At 35.3% G+C, this 24,255-nt stretch overlaps 4 protein-coding genes across 9 annotated transcripts; 2 read left to right on the forward strand and 2 right to left on the reverse strand.

Annotated features, from left to right (window-relative positions):
- Positions 1 to 1,518: 1,518 nt before the first annotated feature.
- Positions 1,519 to 3,597, forward strand: LOC131008803 (putative B3 domain-containing protein Os04g0347400). Of its 2 annotated transcripts, none has more exons than XM_057935850.1 (4): positions 1,519 to 1,700; positions 1,909 to 2,206; positions 2,855 to 2,967; positions 3,044 to 3,597. In XM_057935850.1, the coding sequence occupies exons 1-4, from the start codon at positions 1,569 to 1,571 to the stop codon at positions 3,338 to 3,340; spliced, it is 840 nt and encodes a 279-aa protein (XP_057791833.1). In that variant the 5' UTR covers positions 1,519 to 1,568; the 3' UTR covers positions 3,341 to 3,597. The 2 variants fall into 2 exon arrangements, with proteins under 2 accessions (XP_057791833.1, XP_057791834.1); XM_057935851.1 differs by having other exon boundaries at positions 2,855 to 2,964.
- Positions 3,598 to 7,232: 3,635 nt separating this feature from the next.
- Positions 7,233 to 8,806, forward strand: LOC131008804 (B3 domain-containing protein At4g34400-like). Its single transcript, XM_057935852.1, has 4 exons — positions 7,233 to 7,338; positions 7,548 to 7,832; positions 8,132 to 8,235; positions 8,318 to 8,806. Exons 1-3 carry the CDS (start codon positions 7,264 to 7,266, stop codon positions 8,201 to 8,203), a joined length of 432 nt encoding a protein of 143 aa, XP_057791835.1. The 5' UTR covers positions 7,233 to 7,263; the 3' UTR covers positions 8,204 to 8,235; positions 8,318 to 8,806.
- A 1,000-nt stretch (positions 8,807 to 9,806) lies between these two features.
- On the reverse strand, positions 9,807 to 11,437 carry LOC131008805 (B3 domain-containing protein REM5-like). 4 transcript variants are annotated; one of them, XM_057935853.1, is made up of 4 exons: positions 11,150 to 11,437; positions 10,642 to 10,984; positions 10,436 to 10,539; positions 9,807 to 10,171 (listed from the first exon to the last, which is right to left on the reverse strand). In XM_057935853.1, the coding sequence occupies exons 1-4, from the start codon at positions 11,222 to 11,224 to the stop codon at positions 9,908 to 9,910; spliced, it is 786 nt and encodes a 261-aa protein (XP_057791836.1). In that variant the 5' UTR covers positions 11,225 to 11,437; the 3' UTR covers positions 9,807 to 9,907. The 4 variants fall into 4 exon arrangements, with proteins under 4 accessions (XP_057791836.1, XP_057791838.1, XP_057791837.1 ...); XM_057935855.1 differs by having other exon boundaries at positions 10,436 to 10,518; positions 11,150 to 11,435; XM_057935854.1 differs by having other exon boundaries at positions 10,436 to 10,527; positions 11,150 to 11,435.
- A 9,348-nt stretch (positions 11,438 to 20,785) lies between these two features.
- On the reverse strand, positions 20,786 to 22,407 carry LOC131008806 (60S ribosomal protein L44). Of its 2 annotated transcripts, XM_057935858.1 has the most exons (4): positions 22,298 to 22,407; positions 21,309 to 21,488; positions 21,078 to 21,152; positions 20,786 to 20,981 (listed from the first exon to the last, which is right to left on the reverse strand). In XM_057935858.1, exons 1-4 carry the CDS (start codon positions 22,298 to 22,300, stop codon positions 20,922 to 20,924), a joined length of 318 nt encoding a protein of 105 aa, XP_057791841.1. In that variant the 5' UTR covers positions 22,301 to 22,407; the 3' UTR covers positions 20,786 to 20,921. The 2 variants fall into 2 exon arrangements, with proteins under 2 accessions (XP_057791841.1, XP_057791840.1); XM_057935857.1 differs by having other exon boundaries at positions 20,786 to 21,152.
- Positions 22,408 to 24,255: the final 1,848 nt, after the last annotated feature.

Below are 24,255 nucleotides of genomic sequence, written 5' to 3' on the forward strand. Positions count from 1 at the left end.
AATTATTTATATATATATATATTATTTTAATTATTAATTAAAAACAATAATTTTTAGCTAAAATAAAATTATGTTATATTTAAAGTACAAGAATGAGCTTTAGTTTAGTGGATAAGTTGTTTTTTTTTTCCTGGAGACTAGGGTTTAAATCTTTTAACTAGAAAACCATTGTGAGTTTTAATTTTTTAAATAAATATTCAGACACCCAAATAATCGATAACCGAACACCTAAAACAGTTCAGAAAGTGTTAACCCGAACCGATTGACGGCCTTAGCCATCATTAGTTAAATTGCCATAGAATTAAATGTAAGTACACGTCCACTTTGTATGCATCAATGCATATTTTCAATTTTCTATTAATAATAGTCCTAATATTTTTAAATTTTTATGACATGTCAACTTGGATAGGTATACTTTTCTTTCTCCACGTTAATTATTTACTAACTACCGCTATGTTACGTCCGAAATAATTTTAGGGAGAACGAATTAAAATAATTACTTGAAATGATTAATATTTTTTTTTTGCTATTAAATTAAAAAAATATGATTTATACAATCTTTTTTCTTGAAAAACAAATCACCTTACGCTCACAATCATTTTCTATCTTGTGTTAATTATCACATTTGTCTTTATATTTGATCGATTTAAGCCGATTATTATTATCATGTTGAAGTTTGGTTATCAAGTCAAGCTTTAATTTTTTTAATCGAACTTTTTTAAGTTCACAAGCATATTCGAGCTCAATTGAGCCCAAAAAAGCAATTTACTGTTTATTCAAAGTTTAGTAAATTGCAGACTTTAAGTAAAATTAAAATTTGGTCAAAGTCCAATAATTTATAAATTATTATTCCTTAAGTTTATATTTATCAATAAAACAAAACACACCCTAATTATATAAACCATACCATAAGTCCACATACAATTTCTGAAATGATGGGGGTGATAATTTCGAAAGCATAACATGTAGAAGAAGCAAATGAGATATGTATCAATAGAAAAAATAAAATCTATTAAAAAAAGGAATGAAGACTGATATTTTTGGGTGGAAACCAAGTAATTATACCTCAAAGAGAGAAAGTTTGAGAAGATGTAGTTATATGAAAGTCAAATAGCTACTAGTAACTATAGCATTGAGTATTTGCAAATTGCAAGATGTGACCCACAATAAATACTTGATTGTATTTAATTCTTTAAAACATTAAATGACTATATTAAATTTTGTACCAAATAAGAAATTAAGTAAAACACTTTTTCAACTCCCTTTACTTTTACATTTTATTTCGGTGGATCTAGATCGATCTATACAATATTTTAATTTTAATAAATCCTTATACAAAGTGCTTATTTGAAGAAATTAATTAAAGATAATAATATTAATTTAGCTTTTAAATCTATTCGTAAAAATTATTACTATGTTTTTCACGTGGATGCGTGTTGGTGTAGCTTCCTTTTACAAAGTAAACTTAAATGAGCCCAAAAATGCTCAATAAATACAACTTATGAGTATAATTTATTTATTCAAGTATTATTTAATATATATATCGATGTATAAAGTGGCTACTACATATGTACTACACATTCGGCCAGTACCCACATGCAAAACCCATTTTCAATCATTTTAGCTCAGTCGAAATGGCAAAAGATGAGGTTGCGGCTACAAGCAAAATTGTGTTGTCTGCAGGTTTCAAGAAAAAAATGGTTAGCTTTATTCCTTCCCTTTCATTTCTTTTCAAAAATCCTAACGTTTTTGGTATGATCATATTTTTTCAACTAACATTTGTGTGAATATTTTGATATAATCAAGAGTCTACTCCATTTTTTCTGTTGATATTTAGTCTGTTTTCTCATCTAGGGAAAGTAATGTATATAGAGTGAATTAAGATTTGATCATTTTGTTTATGCACAGATGCTGCCATCAGTGTATTATAAGAAGATAAAACAAGAGAAATCAGAATGGGCAATCTTGAAAACCCCTAAAGGAAAGTGGAGAGTGAAAGTGTGTAGAGATGATGATGGTGACATCTTCTTCAAAAATGGATGGTCAGAATTCGCCGACGAAAACGCCTTCAACAACCACGATTCCTTGGTGTTGGAACACACCTGCAATCTAATGTGCTTCAATGTTAACGTTAACGTTGCTGACGTCGCTGCTGTCTCTACGCCGCCGCAAAATCGAGGCAGCTCTCAGGCCAAGAGCTGCAAAGGTCTTATTTATTTATCGCAACATTTATGTCTTCTTTCAGAGTTAGACTCATCATAACATTTATTGCAACATAAAATTCACGAATAATTCAAAAAATTCCTGAATATACATTGTTTGAAGAAATTATAAAGAAGAAATTTTAGGGTTAAGATTTGACGAAATTCTTTTCCCCTTCCAGTACTCATGTTCAATTTGAACCGAGCATCGTCCCTGGCTTTCAATTGTATTTGAAATGACTGCAAAGTCGCTTTAATATGTAATTAATTGACCTAATTCTTAAAATAAGACCGTAATTTTTAGTGTATCTCAAAAAGAGGATTATATATAGTACGAAATTTGAAAATGAGGACTATATATAACTTCCATTTTTTACATTTACACTCCTATTTAACACAGAGTAAATGTAAAAAATGAAACATATAATCCTCATTTTCAAATTTCGTAACATATACTACTATTTTTGAGAAACACTAAAAATTAGGGTCCTGTTTTAACAATTACGAAAGACCGATTGTTAGCTTAATTGACCTTTAATTTTTACTTTAGATCGATTGTTAGGTTAATTGACCATTAATTTTTACTTTGTAAATAGAAAACCCACGCTCTTAGTTTTGTGGGCTTGTTACATATATAGCATAATTAATTGCAGGAAAGGAAAAGAAGAAAGATGTGGTATCTCCCCACACCCACACCCACAGCCAGTGGCCGCAATTCTTCAGAAAGCGAATGACGGATTATTGTGGCACAAAAGGAGCCATGGTGGTAATGTTTACTAATTAACCAATTAAATATATACTATATAAGTAGTTGTTAATTAATGAATTATAATTAATTACAGCATATCCCGCTAGAATTAGCGAGGTCGAATAATTTGACAAGCAAGGAAAGCGTAAGTTTAATGGATCCTGGAGGGAAAGAATGGGCGTTTAAACTCCAGATTCAAAATGACTTACTCACCGGAAAATTACGGCGGCTGTTGATTAGCGGGTGGCATAAGTTCTACGTCGCTAATCACCTCAAATCTGGAGATGTCTGCGAATTCACACTCAACCCTGCTTCTTCATCAACCTCCACTACTGCTTTCTTTCATGTCCACATCACTAGACTTGATGAATCCACTACTTCTTCTACCTAGACTTTAACTTAATTCCAACTATTCTCATTCTATGAATTCTCAACATCCATCCTACAACTTCAGCTTAATCATGTTATTATGCATTAACTCTTGCTTAATTATTGTTTATGTAATATTGTGTATTACTCCTATTAGGTTGTTGATATTTTGTCTGTTTATGTAATATTGTGTATTACTCCTATTAGGTTGTTGAAAGCATAGGCTAGCTATATGGATTTTCTCCAAATAAATATATTTAATAGTTATGAAGGCATGAATTCGAATGTTTGTAAAGCCTATTGAATAATTAATGATAATTAAATTGACTTGTAAGCTGCAACATGACAATAGATAAGAAATTATTTTAACCTGGAAAGCTGCAATAGGATAGAGTTTGAAATCTTCAACTAACATAGATGTAATCATGGTATAAGTTAGACTCGTAAGACTGAAATCTTCAACTAACATAGATGTAATCATGGTATAAGTTAGACTCGTAAGACTGCAATATGTCAATATCTTGTAGACATACTTTCGTTGTGGACTAGCCATTCACCAGTTAAATTGGCATAAAATTAATTGTATTATACACGTCCATGTTTGTATGCATTAATGTATATTTTCATTTTTTTTATTTGTAATAATATTTTCAACTTTTTATGTCATGTCAACTTGGACAGGTATACTTACATCCGAAATAATTGTAGGGAAAATCAATTAAAATAATTACTTGAAATGACTAATAAAATTAATTTTTTTTACTAATTAAAAAAATACTACTCCCTCCGTCCGCCAAAATTATGTAAAATTGCTTGGGCACGGGATTTAATAAAATTGGTGATGATTTTGATGTAGTGGAGAAAGGGTCCCACCACTTTATGAGATGTGTGGTTGAGATTGAGTTTTGAGTGGGTTTTTGTAAATAAAGAGTGTTAGTAAGGATAAAATATTAAAGAAGATGGTGGGACCATTGCCATAAAAGGAAAGTGACATAATCTTGGCGGACGCCAAATATAGTAATTTTTACATAATCTTGGCGGACGGAGGGAGTACTATGATTTATATACTATTTTTTTTAGAAAAACAAATCACCCTACACTCACAGTCATCTTCTATCTTGTGTTATCACATTTGTCTTTATATTGGGAATAATCAATTCGATTTAAGCCGATTATTATAATGTTGAAGTTTGGTCAACTTATTATCAAATCAAGTTTTAACTTTTTTTAATCGAACATTTTTAGGCTCACAAGCATATTCGAAATTAATTGAGCCCAAAGAAGTGATTTATTGTCTATTTAGTCAAAGTTCAGTAATTTGCAGACTTTAAGTAAAATTAAAATTTGATCAGCGTTCATTTATAAGTTATTATCTTTTAAAATTATATTTATCAACCAAAAAAAACACCTAAGTATATAAATCATAGCATAACATGTTGAAGAGCAAATGAGATATACTATGTATTAATAGAAAAAACAAAATCAATTAAAAAAAGAAAAAGAAATGAAGACTGACCATTTTCTGGTGGAAACCAGGTAATTATACCTAAAGAGAGAAAGTTGGAGTAGATGCAGATATATGAAAGTCAAATAGTAATTATAGCATTAGCAGAGTCCGGTGTAATGGCAGATTGCAAAATGTTACCGGCCCACAATAATTAATTGATTGTATTTCTTTTAAAACATTAAATGATTATATTAAAATTTGTACCAAAAAAAAAAGGCAAAACACATTTTCAACTACCTTTACTTTAACATTTTAGTAGTGCTATTTGGACAAAATTTGTCCGGACAAAAATAAGGTTAAATTTTTTTAAAAATTAATTTTTTTATAAATTTTGATTCAAATTTGAAAGAATTTAATTAGTTTTATTGTTTTTTCTAGGGTAAATATCATATTAAACCTTAAACTATACCCGCTTTATCAAAAATACCCTGAAACTTTCGAAATGCTCTCAAAACCCTCAAAGTATCAAGATTTTATCAAATATATCCCGCATCTCTTTTCCGGTCACCAGAAATATGACGTGGCTCGTCGGATGCCACAATGTAATTTAAATTCTAGTATTTTTTTAAATCCATGTCATTTTTTTATTCTCTTTTTTTAATCCATGTCATTATTTTATTCTCATTTTTTTATTCTCTTTTTTACGGTTTTACCAAACTCACCCACACACCCAGTACGGAGCTCATCTCCTTCCCTTCTCTCGGTTCTGCCGCTGCCGCCTAAGGCCGGCGAATGCTCGGAGTCGAGGTCGCCGCTGCTGAAGCAACGCCGCCGCCCGGATCTGCTGCTGCTTCGCCCGGAGTCGAGGTCGCCGCTGCTGAAGCAACACCGTCGCCCGGATCTGCTGCTGCTTCGCCCGGAGTCGAGGTCGCCGCCCCCTGAAACCCCGCGTGGGGCTGCTACCGTTTCGCGATTTCGATTGATTAGAATAAAAGAGAATATAAAAGAATGACATGGATTAAGAAAAGAGAATAAAAAAAATGACATGGATTTAAAAAAATAGAATTTAAATTACACTGTGGCATCCGGCGAGCCACGTCATATTTCTGGTGACCGAAAAAGAGATGCAGGATATATTTGATAAAATCCTGATACTTTGAGGGTTTTGAGAGCATTTCAAAAGTTTCAGGGTATTTTTGATAAAGCGGGTATAGTTTAAGGTTTAATATGATATTTACCCTTTTTTCTATATTGTAATTTTTTCATAATTTTTTAACATTTTTTTTTATTTTTTGTTATTTTATTTTTAGTTTGTGTACTTTAAAAATAATAGTAATAATTTAAAAAGTTATTAAAAAATTACAAAAAAATTACAAATCCTATTTTATTTTGAATCAAAACTTTTAAATAAATTTATTTTATAAAGTATTTAACTATATTTTGTCCGGACAAATTTTGTCCAAATAGCATTATTGTTTTATTAAGTAGTTTCCTTTATCATCCCATTTTTTAATAATTAATAAAATTCATGTCATATTTTAGATGAAAAATTAATTAAAAAATAAAAATCATACGTGTGACAGCGCCGTTCACTGCGATCGAGATACTGGAACCAACCAACCAGAAGGGGACCCAAGTTTGGCTCGGAAAGATGGCACACGGATTAGGGAAGTAAAAACTCTTTTGCAAACCGATATTCATATCGATTAATTAAGAAGAATTAATTAACACCAAATTTTAAAAACTCATTATTTTTTCTCGCACCTTAAAAGAGTATTTTGAAAGGGGAAAGATAGATAGATTTAATTATTATCTTTTTTTTTTAAGAATTACAAGAGACATATCTAATACTATATAATTAAATAAACAATTCACAAATAACCGCATGCAGGCGGAACACTACCCACACAAAAGTGGGAAAATTACCCGCATACAAACGGAATTTAAATTCAAAACCTCTCGTAAAGGAAAGTTTTTGGGTGCCTCAACTTTGCCATTTGAGTTAGGCCTCGTCGACAATTTAATTATTATCTTAATGAGCGAGGGAGTTGGAAAATAGAAAATTTAATACAGGAGTATATATAATTATTCTTGGTTGCGAGCATTTTTTTCATGTGGATGCGTGTAATGTAGCTTCCTTTTGCAAGTAAACTTTAAATAAGCTCAATAAATACTCCATTCGTCTCACGAATCTTGACACGTTTGGTTTCGACACTGAAATTAAGGAGTTGTATATTAGTGTTTTAAGTGTGTAATTAATAAAGTATAAAAATGATAAAGTATGAGAGAGAATGTAATAAAGGTAATAAAGGTGATAAAGTAGGAGAGTGAAGATAATAATTATTATCTTATTTAGAAATGTGTCAAGATTCATGGGACGGTCCAAAAAAAAAACCGTGTCAAGATTCGTGGGATGGAGGGAGTACAAATTAAGAGTAGTGGCTACTATATATGTACATGAAACACCACTTTAATTCAACCATTCTAGCTTAGTCGACATGGCAAAAGATGAGGTTGCGGCTACAAGCAAAATGGGGAAGATGATGGTGTCTGCAGGTTTCAAAAAAAGAGTGGTTAGCTCTATTCTTTTCCAAAAATCCTAATCTGTTTGGTTAACGATTTGTTAATTGCTAGAGTAAAAACATACTGATTATGGCATGGTGAACAAATTTATTTCAACTAACGTTTGTGTGAATATTTCGATATGATGAAGAAAACTAGAGTTCAAATTTGATCATGACAGTTAACTAGTTATTAATGGTATGATTTGGTTTGTGCACAGATGTTGCCATTAGTGTATTATAATAAGCTAAAAGAAGAGAAATCAGAATGGGCAATCTTGAAAACCCCTAAAGGAGAGTGGGAAGTGAAAGTGCGTAGAGATGATAATGGTGACATCTTCCTTGAAGATGGATGGCCAGAATTCGCCCGCGGAAACGCCTTCAACGACCACGATTTCATGGAGTTTGAACATACGTGCAACAAAATGCACTTCAACGTGACAACGTTAACGTCGCTGTCTCTGCGCCGCTGCAAAATCAAGGCTCTCCGGCAAACACCAGCAAAGGTCTTATTTAATATTCATCCAAACACTTAATTAATTATGTCTTATTGCATAGTTAGAGTCATCATAATATGTATTACAACATAAGAATGCGCACGAATAGAGTGTAAGTGAGCTAAGCATGAGAATTAAGGAAAAGTGTTCATTAATGACTAATAAAATTAGGTTAAGGGGCCCAATTATTTATAAATTTAGATTATGTCATTATTAGTGGGACAAATAAAATGAAAAAAAGTTTCATTATGTCATTATATATTTATAATTTCTCTTTTTTGATGTACTATATACTTACTTAATTGCAGGAAAGGCAAAGAAGAAAGATGTTGCAACTCCCCACAACCACAACCAGTGGCCGTTTTTTGAAAAGAAAATGACATGTCATTATGTCAAAAAATTAGCCATGCTGGTAATGTTTACCAACCAATTATATATATACATGTGTGTCTCATACGTGCTATGTAACTGTTTCTTGATTATATAAATTGCAGCCTATCTCGAAAAAATTCGTGAGTAGGAATGATTTCGAAACAAAGAAAAAAGTAATATTAATGGATCCTCGAGAAAAAATATGGCCAGTGGAACTCCGGACTCAAAATGACCTACGCTGCGGAAAGCGGGTCTTTATGACTAAAGGATTTCATGATTTCTGCTTAGCTAATGAGCTCAAAAATGGAGATAAGTGCAAATTCATACTCAACCCTCAGTCTCCATCAACCTCCACTAGTTATTTTCATGTCCACATAAATTAGTTTAAGAGTTGATGTTGTTGTCACTATGCTATCACTTCCCCTTTTGATGATTGCCGATGTGTAGTAACATTAGTATATAGTTTCTAGACTTTATTATGAAATCGATTCTAGGCTACTTCTTCTAGGGTTTAACTTGAAGTATTCTCATTCTGCAGAACTTGTATGAATTGTGAACAACTTTCCATCTTCATTGTTACTATGTTTATTAAGTATGTGTTATTATGCATCAACTCCTTGCAGGTGTTCATTCATCAATATGAGTATGTGTACAAGTTAAATTCTTTATAAATTGCCATCTAAAAGCTCTCATTACTATATCGAATGGCTAGCAAATTAACTTATATAGTCTTCATTAAAGATTTTTTATGTGCACCCTCCATTAAGAGAGATTTATAGTGACACCACTTGGGGAAGGAGAATTAAGAGAGTAATTTTGTTTCAGAGATTAATTCTTTCTATTTTGTATTTTCCAAATGCACATTATCAGCAAAAAATAAAGTAACCCATCAAACCCTATATATCTTAAAGTAACCAATCTACTACTAAATCAACATTTTGTTTACCATGTCATCACGTCAAACATTTTATTCTTCCTATATATGATTATAAAAGTTGAGCTGCGTTGTCAACAACCGCTTCAAATATCCGAATCCAGGCACCAATACTAGGAGGGTGTTTGGCTGATATTATAAGCTCCTCAAAACAGCTTATAAGCTGTTTTAAGAGCTTATAAGCTCCTTCAAAGTGTTTGGCAAAATAAGCTCCTCAACAGCTTATAAGCTCCAAAAATAAGCTCTAAGAGCTTATAAACTCCCCAAAAATTAAGTTCCTATACCCCAACTTATTTTTTTATAATATCATATGCAACAATCTTTTTACAAATATTTTTCAACTAGTATAATTTATTATTTTCATCATATATCATTTAAGTTCATTTTTCTTCGATTTTCTCTCTCTAAAAAAATATTTTCTCTATCTAACTTATAAGCTCAATTATCCAAACACTTTGACAACTTATAAACTCTTAAAAATTATATCTTATAAGCTTTTGAAACATCTTATAAAAGCTTAGCCAAACACCCTCTAAGTAAACACTAGGACTAATTGATATATACTACAAGATCAATAATCCAAAATGTCAATACAACATCCTACAAAAGCAATTTAGTATTGGTTATTTTTCGAAATTAAAACACACTCACACACTCAAACCACCGACAAGCTGCGATTCGTCGTCATGATACCATAAATAAGTATAAAATTAAAGGGAGATTTACATATAGTAGATAGGAAGAAATTAAAATCACTACATTTCAAATGGTTAATAGTTCATTTGGCACGAATAATCTCAACATCAAAAACGATAGTGGTGGACGTTAACAAACGGCGATTTAAACGGAAAACACAACGATCTCCATCCTTGAGGTTGTTGGATTCATAGAAAGCATACCATCCTTTTCTCATTCTGAACCAAACTCCTCTCTCTGCTAAAATTTTCACATCCCATTCTCTTCCACTACGAGGATCTCTTAGAACTGCGTCCCTACGCTGCATCCCTAGATTATTCGACCTCAAAAATGCAAACGGAATATTCTGCAATTTGGATTTCATCATATTAATTACTATAAAAAGGATTCACATGGTCTAAAACTTTAAAAGCTATCACCATAGGATGTTTACTTTTTCATGATTAATAAGTTAAATAATTTAGTATTTTAAATCTCATCACTAGAATTTCTCTAATCACACTCTTTGAATGAATTATGAATCAAGTCAAATATTAACAAGTGATACACGTTATTTTTATCTATTAAGGTCTAAAATGAGAAGTGAAAGAGTAATTTAAATTTAACTCACCACAGTTGCCCACTTCGTAGCATGACGAGCTTTCATTGTCTTCTCGAAAAACATGTCCTCTTCTTCTTCTTCTTCTTCTTCTTCTTCTTCTTCTTCTTCTTCTTCTGCAAATATTAAACATAATCGAATACTTAATTAACCTTCAATACAAAAATCAAGGGCAAGATGATATGCAAACAAGTTAATTAATCAATATAATGTCTCACTCATGGTGCTCTGTTCAGTTCCCTCTTCTTCCTTGCTCTGTTTAAGAGGAATTAGGGCTTCAGTTCCCTCTTCTTCCTCCTCGTCGTCAAACTCATTTTCACAGAAATTAGTCTTGTACACGGAAACGTTGAAGTTCAGATCGCCGGTGTGTTCGAAGACGACGAACTCGCCCAGTTTTAAGGCGTGGCGATCCACAAATTGAGGCCATCCTTGATTCAAACAGATCAACCCATTTTCGTGGTTTCTGCACAAACTCACTCTCCATTTTCCGATTCTGCTTTCTAGAATCACTCTTCTCGATTTCTGCTTTTCTAGCTCCTTGGAAACAATTGGTGGCAGGCTCTGCAAAAATTTAAAATAGAAAATGCTTTAATTTGTTGTGTATTATTGTTTAATCATGGTTTCCAGATCTGCATATGCTTACAGTAGATGAAATGAAAAGGTCGACGGAACAAATTTCTAAAACATAACATGTAGAAGAAGCAAATTAAAAATGAAAAAACTGACCAATTTTTGGTGGAAACCAGGCATCAAAACTTTGAAAAAGTCCTTTGTAATTGAGCGCCCATGTTTTCCTTCCATTGATTAATTGAATAAATTTTAATGAGAAGCTAAAGCGAAAGGGGTTTAACGAAGCTGGGAGGTTTCTAATTTAAATAGACAAGTGTGGATAAGAGAGAGAGTTAAAAGGCCAAATAAGTACGTACGTAATTGTTGCTATTGATTCATGAATTGAAGCTTTTTTTTTTTTAATGTAGCGTTAATTAATCAACGGGGATTGAGTGCATAATGTCACCAATCGTTTCCATTTCGGACCCCTCGCACACACGTGATTATATTAAAAAATATAATCCATTTTAGTTTGAAGTCTTAATCATGTATTCATGTTATCACGTTATCAATACATGTATATACAAATACAAGGTTCTCAAAAAAAAAATACATGTATATACAATGTGTTTTTATTAGGTATGATAAAACAAATAATTTTACAAATCGTGTGATAATAGACTCTAACCCACAAGTAATTTTAAGTATTTTTACATTGGATTAAAGTACAAAAGTTATAATTTAAAAACTTTAATTAGATCAATTAACCTTGTTAATAATTGTAAAAAACAAAAACAAAAAACAAAAACTAAGCCATCATTTTAAAATTGAAGAAAAATAAAAATAAAAGATGTGAGAATCGACATTTGTAGCCTAAAGCACATAGTTTATGACTTTCTTAGCCACTCCTTTTAAAGAGTGACTTTTCTGACCAAAATCCCCTTAAAAGACAACTGCGCCCCTAGGTCAACTGTGCACGTTGTAAATCAACTGTGTACAAACAATGAAAAATGGCTTAATTATAGTGCTGATCCCCCGCTTCTCAAAATGGTATCAGAGCGGGTTTTTATAGAGGAATTATATAATTTTTAGTTTATTTTATTATTAACCCATGTGGGAGGAGACTCCATTTAAAATTTATGGATCCGGACGAGTGTCCGAGATGTGTACACTACAGGAACTCTCTCCAAAATTTGGAGATAGAAACAGGTCATTTTTTAAGTGACCTCAGATGGAACAATCGAGTCCTTGTTTCAAACATACGACGAGGAGGAGATATCGAGCTAATTCGCAATATTATTGCGAGTATTCAATTCTATCATGAGCACCTCATGAGAATGGCGGCAGCCAGGACAAGGATTGAACAACGCATGAACGAGGCCCATCAATCCCACGATTGATGGAACAAAAAGACAAGGCGGGAGTAGTCTATCCAGGCTACCAAAAGATTGAGCCAAGCTCTTCCGACAACGTCAACTTGCGGGAGATCCAGAAGACGGTGGAATATTATGGCGTCAAGCTGTACGATCTGCCGATGGAGTTAAGCAGAATATCACTCAAACAAGAGGAAATCCTTACCCTCTTGCGTGATATCCAGAAAAGAATGGAGGAGATCGAGAGGCGAAAACCATGTTCCGGGAAAATTCGGAAGCAATGGACCAACGACCCGACGAATTCCCCTATATTTGATGCAGCACCCAAGGAGTTGCAGCCGAAGGACATAATCCGAATCATGAAAGGCAAATATCATGAATAGCCTTGACAGAATCGGATTAGAAGATCTACAGGAGTTAGCAGAATCCTTTGCTAACCTCAACATGGTTGATCTAAAGATGAACCAAGGAGATGAGGTGCCCAAACCCGAGCACCAAGAAGAAAGTTCGTCAAAAAGGGGTGGGGCTTCAGATGATGCAAGCCACTTCCAACGAACCAAAAGACGCAGGCCACAGATGCGGGATACTCCTGTAGGAAAGGCCACACTCGAACCAATCCATCCCTATGGATTGATTCTCAACCTCGACGAAGCCAGCTTCAAAGATTGGGAGGATCTGATCGATGAATGGGCTTCATCATTAAATATCGTAGTCACCACTATTGAGTACGATAAAAAGGAGTTTGCCAAAATCTTCGAAGCAAGTCTGGCAGGAATGGCAAAACAATACTGGGATAAAATCGACATCTCAGTAAGGGAAGAACTGTTTACTAGTACAAAACCTTATGACATTATTAAGGAGGCTACTAAACAGATAAAAATCCATTTCTTGGGAATGGGTTTTTTCGAAGGATCTGCAGAAGAGAAACGCAAGAAATATCATCAGGCACTCTACAATCTAAGATTAATGGTGCTAGAGCCAAAAGCTCTTGATGAATTTCTACGTCTTTATACCCTATATGTTCATATGGGGGTGGTTGATGATCGAACTGCCAAGGACCTCTTTTTCACAAAGTTCCCGAGTCCATGGAGGGAGATGCTCATCAACGAATACGTATCACCAGGAGAATATCCACTTGATAGTGCATCAAGAAGGATGTCATACGTGCACAAGAAGCTGTCTGAATGGTGCCAGAAGGCAGCAGACCTGAGGAATCTCAAGAAATTGAGGAGGCTCAACAAGAAATCCCCATTGATGTGCGACAACATTGATCTTCCAACAGAGATTGGTGCTGAGCTGTTGTATCAAAGGAGGAGCCGAAAGAAACATAGGTACCAACCCTATGAAAGAAAGTCCAGAAGGAGTTCTTGGAAGCCAAGAACCATGTGGACCAGACAGAAGGCACGCTCTTACAAGTCAGGCCAACGGAGCGGACCATCCAGAAACCGATTCTCAAATCAAAAGAGAATCCCGGCGAGAAAAACTTTCAGGCGCACTCAAGCCAAAGCAAATGAAAGTTTTAAGGATTGCAACTGCTGGTCGTGCGGTGCAAAGGGGCATATTTCAACCAATTGCCCAGACAACGAGAAAAGGGAGATAAGAAGATTCGAATCCACACCGGATATCGAAGATGCTATCTTCTACCAAAAATTGATACCCGTGTATCAATTTGAAGATATATCCTCTGATGAGAGTATATACGAGCAAGAAGAAGTCTTTAGTTCTGAAGATTCGGAGATGACCTATGGATCAACCGGAGCCGAGTCAGACTAAAGAAGAGCACGAGATTCACCACATTCAGCAGGAAGATCAGGAGGGATTTACTAGCCATTTCCTGATTCCACAAAAGGAAGTGGTGAAGCAGCTCGTGAAAAAACTCAAGAAGGAAACCGAGGAGGTTCAAACCTACCAAGGGTTTTCTAATGGAAGATTGAATCGAGTTTTAAATAGCTTGATTCCAACCAAGAGAAAGCATCATGTCTATTTTGGCGTCACAAGCCAAGAAACGGCGCTTCCAATTGAGATCACAAGCAACCAGGTGGAAATTCAGCTGGTTCCGGCCGAAAATATTAGGCAAGATCTCAGGAAAATGAAGCCAGAAGTCGCAAGTACGATGAAATGGATTCATATTGGAGCAATTCAATCGGTGTTAAAATCTTCCCTTCTCCCAGGGACAGACCAGCCAATTGATGTCGCATTATGCGATAAAAGAATTAGAGATGCCAGAGAATCAGTTATTGGAGCTTTTTCAGGCAATCTCTATGCCAAGAAGATTATAACCGAGTTCTACCCACAGATCGCTTATAATCTACAGGATTCATCCTTCAGCCGAGCCCTGACCCTCTATCAGGACTACAAAAAGAAGGAGTACATGACAGATGGAAACAGGCCATACTCACTGACTTATCAAGTCTCGTATGCCCTATCAAATTCCCATCATACGGAGTTATTTCTGGGAAAAGAATTTATTGAAATTCCAGAAATATTCAAAGAAGTTGCTAAGGCAGCCCCTTCAAACCGAGTTGAAATTCCCCAGAACAGGGAAATCGACATCGACGTTGGAGACAAACCAGTGCTGAGCCATACCCAGAGTCTCAGACTGGGAGCACCAAGGCTATCATTCCAAGGAAATAGGCTTACTTCAGGGCCTATATCAAGAAGTTTCTCTCATTCTTATGAAAGAAGGGCGATCCAGGAAACACCAGTTCCAGACATGAGGGTCAAATTCAAATGCCCCGAAGGATGGAGACAGGTTTCCACAAGAATTGATACAACAAGCATGGAAAACAAGTTTCCCTGCAGTATGTTGTATTATCTGGCAAATCCAGGCGAAAACCGATACATCGGAACTCTGGAGGTTGGAGGTTTTGAAATCCAGACCGAAGGCCAAGCCGGACCAGAAACGGACGTCCTGATCCTAGGGCGAGATTTCCTTGACAAATATAAGCCATGGTCATGGAAATCAGGAGGAATGGAGATCACCATTGGAAGACAAAGAGTGATGATCCAATGACAAGTCCATTCTCGATATACATCTCTGTTGGGATGTTATACGAGAAATATAAAGCAGAATATTTTGCTGCTTATGTGGATTCAGGGGCAGGAATCTGTACAGCAAAACGAGGAGTCTTTCCAACAGAAGTGGAAGAAGATCTGCCTCGAATTGCAGGAAGGGATTTCTCCAAAAAGATCTTACTCTTATCAAAAGGAGTAAGACAGACGGAAATATTAATCGGAGGAGCAGGACAGACACCTTGGTACAAGGTCAAAACTCCACCAATTTATTTCCATGATACCGGAGCAGATATATTATTTGGAAATAATTTTCTGCAAAGCTTCAAGAGGTACATACAGGACAATGAAGCCAGGCGGCTAGTGTTCACAACAAATTGTGACCACAAAATCATTGTGCAAAGGCTCAATGGAGCTTTTCATCGCTCAATGCCAATCAAATTCCGCAGCAAGCGTGGTGATGATGGCAGACTCCGGCGACCCCAAATGAAGGATCAAAGGAGGTTCGGAGAAGTTCTGCTCAAATGCAGAACTGAGGGATTCCCAGATCTCTCTGAGGAAGAAATTCAAATCCTCAAAGTTTCCCTGATATCGCACCAGGATATCAAGGAAGAAGAACAGGTGTCCATAGCCGACGTCAAAAGGAGAATCCAGAAGTGTTACCACGAGGATCCTTTGGCATGGTGGGACAAGAACCAGCTCAGAGCAACCTTGAAAGTTAAAACTGGAAAGGAGTATGAGTTCGTTAGGTTCAAACCTATCCTGATGAATCCTCAAGATCAACAGGATATGATGAGTATAATCAAGGAACACCTTGATTTAAAGCTGATCGAAGGAGGAAGATCACCCTACAGCAGTCCGGGATTTCTGGTGAGAAATCATGGGGAGATCAAGCGAGGAAAACCAAGATTGGTCATTAATTACAAAGGAATTAATGATATTCTTGAGTTTGACGGATACTTCATCCCAAGCAGAGAACACCTTATCAACTGCATCAGAGGAGCAAAGGTATTCTCAAAGTTTGATTGCAAATCCGGATTTTACCAGATTCGCATGGAGGAAGGGAGTAAGAAGTTTACAGCCTTCTCAACTCCACAAGGACATTACGTCTGGAATGTCATGCCGATGGGGTTAGCCAACGCGCCTCAGATATTCCAAAGAAAGATGGATAATCTCTTCAAAGATTATTCTTCGTTTATGTTTGTTTACATTGATGACATTCTTATTGCATCAAAAAACATTCATGAACATGTCAGGCATCTGGATATCTTTGCGGATGTTTGCCAACAAGAAGGACTAGTACTGTCAGAAAAGAAGGCAGTCATAGCCACCCAGAAGATGGAGTTCCTGGGAATCGAGATCGATGAATCTGGAATTATTCTACAAGAACATATTGTGGAAAAGGTTCAGAATTTCTCAGAGGATCTCAAAGAAAAGAAGCAGCTCCAAAGCTTTCTCGGAGTTGTTAACTTTGCAGGAATGTTTATCAAAAATCTTGCAGAGTACCGGAAAGTCTTCAGTCCGTTACTGAAGAAAGATGTTCCATTCATATGGAAAGAGGAGCATCGGGAGGGTATGAAAAAGTTAAAAGAGATTTGTAAAAATCTCCCAAAACTTTCAATACCACAAGATGAGGATGACTTGGTCCTCTACACCGACGCGAGTGATTTCTGGTGGGCAGCTGTGCTTACAAAGATCACCCCCTATGGAGAAGAACCTTGCAGATACTGTAGCGGTCTTTTCTCCGACGACGAAGCTGTGCGATGGCACATCAACGAAAAGGAATTCTTTGCAGTGCGAAAGGCGTTTAAAAAATGGCCGCTTTTCTTACTTGCCAAGAAATTTGTTTTGAAAGTAGATAACACTAACGTTAAAGCTTTCTTAACAAAAAAGATTGAATCTAAGCCTGAAAAATCTAGATTGCTTAGATGGCAAGCCGAATGTCAATATTATGATTATGATATTGTCGTTTTAAAATCTGATCAGAATGTTCTTGCAGATTTCCTTACAAGAGATGGAGCTCCCTGAAGTGGAGGGCATCGAGGCAATACAGGGGCAGCTCTTTGCAAGTCTAGAGCTGCTACAACAAGAATGGGAGAAGTGTGTACTACACACTAAACAAGCTGGAAAGATACAAGCGGCTGACGAAGCCCAAGTATCCAACCAAATCGATGATTGCTTCATGAAGATGTTCAATCTTCAGGAGGTACTCAACAAGCCGCTCTTGCGCGTTGTCCGTGAAAATCGGGCTAAAGCAATGCTTTCCGTACAGGGCGGATTACCTGTAGCAGGGGATTCAAGTACCCCTAGCACAAGTCCTGAGAGAATGGCTTTACAGCCGGACGCTCAAGGAAAAGATGTTGTTAAGGGGTCACTCCCTGAATCAACATGTCAACCCACCACCTCTGGGGTAAAAGAGGGAGAGATCAATCTTAGGCCAATGACTGGCCAACTTAAGGTTGATACTAATTTTGTTGATATTTCTCCTTCCTGGCAGATGTATCAAGACCGGTGGGAGAAACTCATCACAAGAAAGGGCATTAATTCGGGAAATTGCTGGGTTGATGTTGCAGGGAGATACCCTAGGATTTGGACAACGCCGGGAGCCAATCCAAATCACATCAAGGAATGGTATGAGTTTGGGGCTTTGGCCTCAGTTTATACCACTGCTCCAGCCTTCAACGAAATCAAGGGTCTACCCAAGTGGATCCAGAGAACGGTGTTTGAAGCCTGGGAGAACAACGAGTCCCTTAAACGGGGAGACGTTCTGGAACTGTACTTCTTCAGCGCAGCACCAGAACCTGTCGGAAAAGGAGTCTATGAAGCTTTCCATTTCATCAAGCTTCGGAGACCAGATACAGGAGCCTTGAACCGGATCAAAGTTCCTGATTTTCAAGTCCCAATCGCCTCAACATTCACGGAGGATCAAATCTCCACGAGACGAGCATGGGGTCTTTGGGTCTGTCTTACAGAGATGGACAAAATGAAGTCCAGATTTAAATTCTTTCAGAGTTCAGATCTGGGAACGTTCTTGGTCAACACTATGACGGGAACAACAACCGAGTTTGCCGAAAAATCTTTCGAGAAAAAACGGCAAACAATTTGGGACAACAAGATGGCGGGGAGCAAAGAGACTCGTCGCAAATTCTGCAACATGGCACATTCGGGCCAGTGGATCGAGAAAATCTGCGATCAATGTTCATCGCAGAAAGAACCAGAATTCGGCAAAGGTTTCTTCCCGAAACCTGACAGAAGGAGGTTCCGGTCTGATGAACACGACAAGCATCAGACGCCAAAGGGGAGGACCCCTCGGGCACCAAAAAAGTAAGGTGGCCGACAGAACAGAGTGAATCATGTGATTCACAGCAAGGATCGCACCCACAAAAGAAACGACAAAAGTGGGTGGAATTACAGGAGGACCACTCAGCGCTCCAGGACAAATGTGAGTGGAAAGAAAGCAGCCGGCCCCTACCAGCATTATCACAAAACGATAAAGCAAGGGCCCAGCACATGTGACAACACCAGCAAGTGTTGGCAATAATGGCCAACAAAAGAAGGTGGCTGTCAATTTCAAGCAAGCTGGCCACGAAGAAAGCATCCGAGGCCAACTACCAAGCAATAATAGAGGGTATCAAACCTCTATAAAACCACAAGAGCTGGAGAGAAGAAGGACATCCGAAAATTCACAACATTTTCACACACCACTTCCTCTCTCTAGAATTTATCTTTTGTAATTTTAATTTTCTGTTTTCAAAGTTTTTCCGTTTTTAAGTTTTAGTTCTTTTATTTTATGTACACAAGAATCGGCTACTATGAGTAGCTGAACAAGTTGTCTCCTCCCTTGGGGGATATTTTATGAAATAAAATTAATTATTATATAATTCCTCTATAAACACTTTGTTTTTGTCCAACTATTCCGGGTTGAGTAAAAATATTTTCTTTTCATTTTTTCAACAAAAATATTTGACGTCGAGACACAGTGAAGGAGGGAAACTGATTCCGGAAGGTGACCATTCGGCGAAAGCCGGAACACAGTGAAGGAAGAAGGTTGCAACCATCACTTGCGAGTGTGTGGTTGGACGAAGGCCGAGGAGGCAAGAAGTCCGTAAAACGCGATTAAAGCTCCAGAAGGTGACCAGTCGACGAAAGGTATACTGTTGATTTATGATTTGAATTATTTTGAAGTGTTACGGAAGCATGTTGGGCCTGATTAAATGTTAAACTGTTAAAATGATCTGCTAAATGAGCTTGAATGGTATATCGGCTGGAAACTTTCCTCGTGCCCGATAGATTACTTTGTGATCTGGGTCTGGACTGTGAGACAATGCCACGTACCTTTGAGCAAAACAGTTTAATAAAATTTGGTTTAATCGTGATTTGCATGTATTAATTAAGCCTGATTTAAGACGAAGGGCGGTTTGGTCATTTGATTGGCTTTTGGTTACTGAAGTCTTACTTTAAATCTTGTGGCTATATAAGTCTCTAACTATGTGAGTTTGGCTAAATGGGTCTTTTCCTCATAAAAGATAGTGGAATTCGAATTGAAACATCAAAAATCCATCCTCAATGTTTGCCATGGGACTTGTTTCTATATAAATTAAGCCAACCATCCATCCCTAGTAACTAAAACACTGTACCAAGCAAGGCTATATCCACATATGTTGTATTCTATATTCAAAAAAGGAGAGAAACATATGTACGCGAAGTATGATTTAAGTTCTATTTAAATAAGGGTTCTTATTTAAACATCATCCTATATATCTATATATATATATATATATATATATATATATATATAATGATGTATATTTGAGCATCTGCATCGGTTACACGATAGCAGCCTACTCGTGTAAGGCTGCTATCGTGTAAGACGATGCAGCCCACACTTACACGAGAGCTACACGTTCTAACGTGTAGCCCTCACAACCGTTGAAAATAGACGCGTGTTGTACACGCGCCTTTAAAAAAAAATGAATTTTGAATTTGAAAGCAGCTTTGATTGCCTCGGTTTCCATGCCAAATTTGACCGCTCGAATTTATTTTTATTTTTATTTTTATTTTTTAATTTTTTTTCTCCTCTTTATATTCCATCTTCCTCCTTCTTCCTCCATTTCACTCCACAATTCTCCTCTTTCAATCTACACTTCAAGCCTTTTCTTCTTTAAATAGAACTTAAATCATACTTCGCGAGTTCGCGTGAACAAGGGATGAATTAATTAGTTTTATTCGGATGAATTAATTAATTTTATACTTGCTTAACCATCTTATGTCTCAAATATTCAATCCTATAATTATTAATCATTAATCATAATACTCAAAGTATACACCCGTAAGAATTCACATTTAATCCTCGATTAATGCACTGAATCAAACTACTACTACTACAATATAGCGAACCAACAAACTGTTAACGAGAAGAAGCTGAATATTTATGGAATAAATTTCATAAACTGGTTCAATGTCAGTAACACAAGATTGAGTTACAAGATGTCTAATAGTATTTCACAAAACATATAGCCAACACAAAAAAATGTCGCTGCAGTATTCCCACATAAGAAAGCAAATTAGAAGAGGGAAGTTCCTTTGCCCTTTTTGTCGCCACCGATTTCAAAATGCTTGCATCTCTGCAAAGAAGATGGTGATTGCAGCCTCATAAACACAAAAAGAACATATATAGAGATAGAGAGATCGAAACAGATGTGCAGTAATGAAGAGCATACCTTGATTGGGTGTTGGGAGACATGCTTGCAGCCCTGGCATTGCAGCCTCAACACAATCTTCTTGGTTGTTTTGGCCTGCCCAAGAACGACAAGAACCATAGTTATTAACAATTCTAGTTCGCAATCATACTACTGAAAACCTTAGAGATTTACTTCATTCTATCAAACACTACTGAGCATACTTGATTGAAATGGAAATAGCTTGCTAAAACATAACATGCAAGAATTCACCTTCTTGTGGAAGACAGGCTTGGTCTGGCCACCATAACCTGACTGCTTGCGATCATAACGTCTCTTTCCTTGAGCAGCTAAACTATCCTTCCCCTTCTTGTACTGTGTGACCTTATGCAAGGTGTGCTTTTTGCACTCCTTTGATTTGCAGTAAGTTTTTTTTGTCTTGGGAACGTTCACCTGCAAATTTGAAATCCGAATAAATCAATAAAAGATGTTCAAACAAAGGCTGAATGGAACTGCAAAAGTCAAGCAGAAGCTGCAACAGAACCATGTACTAAATCTTAAGCCAAGATAAGAAGATAGAAACAATTCTCTTCCTTAATTTACAGGCAAGTGAATAAAGTTGCTATATTACAAGAACATCGACAGACAGGCATAAATTCGCCATCTGGACTTAATACACTCTACTTTATCTTATCGAGTATTGCTTGTTCATGCATTACTAGTAAACCCTTATGTGAAAAACACCCAATTAGGTTCTGGATTCAATGAGTAATCTCAGAGAAGAAATTCCATGTTTGTAATGAGATTAAATATGTTCACAAATCGCAACTAAATGATGATAGTGTTACAGGAAAACGTGCATTCAGCACTCGGATAACAGAAAAATCCAATATTAATTTGTATTGCTAGCTACGTAAAGCTTAATGCACATTTGCATTGACATTACCAACAGTCAAATTAAACTATGACAATGATTATTTACATAGCAATTCTAACAAAGTACCCCGTTCAACAAATATATCTTCCACAAACTACCGAATATTGCGAAGAAAACTAAAAAATAAACATATTAAACAATTTCTCCAACCCGTTAGAAAATTGACCAGAATCAGAGGCTTTCCCCCATCAAAGTACTATAATTAACAAATATAAGTTCCAGCGAAAATGAACAGACGACGAAACAACTAATTCCATCACACGAAACTAAACAAACGCCATCGCAGAAAACTAGAGATCTCGAGAAAAGAGAAGAAGGTAGATACCATGGCTTACGGCTAGGAAGGTCTCTGTAAAAATGCGATTTGCAGCAGAGTTCGTCTCAATTAGGGTTTAGAGTTATTTAAAATGGGGCTTATGAATTATGATGGGCCGGCCCAAATTTTCAAATTGACCTTTTAGTTGGAACTAGAACATTCATTCATGCCATGCACGATGAACATCGAAAATAAATGATATATTTAAATAATTATAAAAAGTAAAAATAAAAATATAAACTAATGAAAAATATAATTTAATAATAAAATAAAATAATACACATCAATTACTCAATAAAATCTTGAATTTGAAACGTTATTTTCAATTTTGTATAAAGTATAATAAAAATTATTTGATAATAAAACTTGACATTAGACATTATCATTATCATTACCCTTATAGAGTATTAAGCATCATAATAAATAAAGTAATATTTTCATACACACATATAAATAAAAAGTTGTAAAATGTTAATGAAGCGAGAAAAAAAATATTTTTAATTTAAAAATTTTCATTATTTATTCATTTTAAATTCATTTTTGATGATTTTTTATATCATATTAAAGATCTTTTCACGAACTTAAATTTAAGGTGTAGTATATTAAGTATTTTTTCATGAATTATATTTGACGATGTTTAAAGAAAATTAAAGAAAAAAATACAGAAAAAATAGTGAAAAAATTAGTAAAAGAAGAGAAAGAAAAATAGAGAGAAAAGTTGGAGGGAAAAAACTCCTCTTTTATATATTACATAGACATATAGATATATGAAAAAACAAAATTTAGATCCTGTTTTTTTTTATTCCATTAGATCCTGTTTCAAAACACACATTTGATTCAATTTTTGATTTAATTTTATTTACATTTAAATTAGTTTATCAATTTTTATTGTAGTCTTGCCATTAGTGTATTAAAAATATATCTAAATATGAGGATATATATAATATATCAAAAAAATTTATGTGAAAAAGCAATTTTTATGTGAGAATTATGAGAACGTCGCATAAATTCATATATTTCATGAATAAGAAATCACCAATGTAGCCTAATAAACATAATAGAGGTGACACGAGTTTTTTAAAAAATGTGATAATTGTGTTTGAATGAAAATTAGGTCATATGCCTTTTTGTAAATAGTAAGAGATAAATTTTGTGGGTTCCTTTTCAAATAATGAAATGTCACAATTTTCAGGGACATCCCAATATAATAATAAGGTCATAATTTTTAGGGACGGAGAGAGTATTTATTTGTTCAGTCTGATTATTTTTTGTTCATAAATTTGACTTATGCATGTATTCTCCATTATCCAGAAGGTTCGTTTATTTTGATGGAAAATAAGAAAAAATATATATTTTCATTTTTTTTCCTTTTCCACAAGTTTTCACATGTTTATTATGATAGAATTTTTTTTTCGGGCAGGGTAAAAAAATATTTTTTTGAACAGTTCATTTTCACTAATTTCCAAATATGCTCGTATTAATATAATTTCAACTTTTACTCCTGTCCAAAATTGAAACCGCCACTCGAGTATTTCACGCTTATTAATAAATATAAAACTTTATGGCAGTAGAAGATTTTTATCGTTAACTTTCTTCATGATTTTATTGCCATCTTCTTTTTTTATGATAAATTATACAAATAAATAAAAAAATTTAAAGACTGCACAACGATAAACTCGAATCCAGGATGCATGCAGAAGCCAAATTGCAAAAAATGAACTAGCAAGTTTTAAAACCACACAAATAATTATCATGCATGCTCTTGTACGTGGAGATGAAGATATGGAAATACTCATGGCAAATCCAAAATTTGATAATGGAATGATGATTAAAAAAAAAAAAAAAACGCTTTGGTGCCAGTGTCACATTGGTGATTGAAGGAGCTCATACCTCATAGATCCACCCATATATGGAACACAAAATATTCTGTACACCCAAGTGTACGGTACACCCGGGTCATATCCGAT

The sequence above is a fragment of the Salvia miltiorrhiza genome, chromosome 2, assembly GCF_028751815.1.
Source record: "Salvia miltiorrhiza cultivar Shanhuang (shh) chromosome 2, IMPLAD_Smil_shh, whole genome shotgun sequence".
NCBI lineage: Eukaryota > Viridiplantae > Streptophyta > Magnoliopsida > Lamiales > Lamiaceae > Salvia > Salvia miltiorrhiza.